General features: G+C 35.0%; 1 protein-coding gene across 1 annotated transcript; it reads right to left on the reverse strand.

Annotated features, from left to right (window-relative positions):
* Window positions 1–184: 184 nt before the first annotated feature.
* LOC109705459 (uncharacterized solute carrier family 35 member C320.08-like) lies at window positions 185–1,418 on the reverse strand. Its single transcript, XM_020226189.1, has 3 exons — window positions 1,265–1,418; window positions 542–606; window positions 185–424 (listed from the first exon to the last, which is right to left on the reverse strand). The coding sequence occupies exons 1-3, from the start codon at window positions 1,355–1,357 to the stop codon at window positions 325–327; spliced, it is 258 nt and encodes an 85-aa protein (XP_020081778.1). The 5' UTR covers window positions 1,358–1,418; the 3' UTR covers window positions 185–324.
* Between the last annotated feature and the right edge of the window lie 16 nt (window positions 1,419–1,434).

Below are 1,434 nucleotides of genomic sequence, written 5' to 3' on the forward strand. Positions count from 1 at the left end.
GGTAAACTGGCCAGCTGGTTTGACCGGCTAGTATGGTTTAATTCGCACGTGCACGGTGCACCATTCAGATTTCATGGAGATCTTTCTCTCTTTTTAGTTCCACAGAAATGACAATTTGCTAGAAACGCTCCTCTACTTGATGATGAATGTTTATATGAGTAATTAAGCAATCAATGAAGAGATACTTTTTCGATTTAGTTTCTAATAAATTGCGCATATCTGAATTTTCATCAACAATTTTTAATTAGCTTCTTGGATGAACTTGTTACATCACATATGATATCGAATTGCCGTATGGATAGAGTTGATATAGTTTTCCACTGCTCACAATAGCGGTGTTGTTGAATTTTCTTCAGTGAGTTGTTCGTATTGGACGGCTGCTTCTTCACCTTCATCATCTTTTGCACCTTCTATCCCAGCCTCGCTGTAGATAGTAAGAACATTCACACTCATTAAATTCAAATTCTTGTAAAACAGCTATACTTTATTTTTCATATTACACTTGTGCAATATAAAATGAAAGTATTTGTGTGGCACTTACTTTACTGAATAGATAATCAGCCCAATGGCAACGACACCAAATGCTAGAAAGTATAACCAATCCACCTGCAATGAATTTTAAGCTCATTGAGGTACGTACGTTAAATATAAAAAATATATAAACACTATTCTCTGACAGCTTAAGTTTTTAGAGTAGAACGGTTGTTTCACATAGTATCAGAATAGGAGTTTCTGAGTTCAAGTCACGCTAAGCTCCTAGTATTTCTAATTTTCTCCCATTTAATTTAAGTCCACATTGTGGACCTTGCAAAAAGTTTCGAGCCCAGACGTGAGGTGAGTTTTAAGTATAAAAATAGTGTTAAATATAAAAATATATAAACACCGCCCTCTAACAGTTATTAATTCAGCACAACAGTTATTTCACAACAGTTATTAGTTTAAGTTATCACAACAGTTATTAGTTATCAGTTGTTTCCCACCCTCTAACAGTTTAAGCTTTTAGAGAACAACAGTTATTTCACAAGGCACAACAATGTCACACTATTAATTCAGCAGATTTCTAGCATTATTAATTTTCTCCCATTTAATTTAGATCCACGTCAAATCCATGTCAAGACCTTATAGAAAGTCTCGAGTCTAGATGTGAGGAGAGTGTTAAATATAAAAATATATAAACACTGTCCTCTAACATCTTAAGTTTTTAGAGTACAACGGTTATCACACTATTAATGCATAGTTTGAATCTCTGAGACAGAAATTTCACCTGTTGACGGTAAAAGAAGATGCGGATGAGCACTGCCCACATGTCGGACGTTAGAAGGGAGAGATTGAACAAAGTGGCTCCACTCATCTGCATCAGAAATCACTTCAGTTTTCATTTTGCCAATACAATTTCCTTTGGACTCGGAACCTGATCATTTATATGCTTTTCAT

Source organism: Ananas comosus, unplaced genomic scaffold (genome assembly GCF_001540865.1).
Source record: "Ananas comosus cultivar F153 unplaced genomic scaffold, ASM154086v1, whole genome shotgun sequence".
Classification (NCBI taxonomy): Eukaryota; Viridiplantae; Streptophyta; class Magnoliopsida; order Poales; family Bromeliaceae; genus Ananas; species Ananas comosus.

Coding starts and splice junctions, on each gene's coding strand:
- LOC109705459 (XM_020226189.1), bottom strand. CDS start 1,357: ATGCAGATGAGTGGAGCCACTTTGTTCAATCTCTCCCTTCTAACGTCC. Junction 607..1,264: donor TCTTCTTTTACCGTCAACAG/GTGAAATTTCTG, acceptor AATTCATTGCAG/GTGGATTGGTTATACTTTCT. Junction 425..541: donor CTGATTATCTATTCAGTAAA/GTAAGTGCCACA, acceptor TACTATCTACAG/CGAGGCTGGGATAGAAGGTG.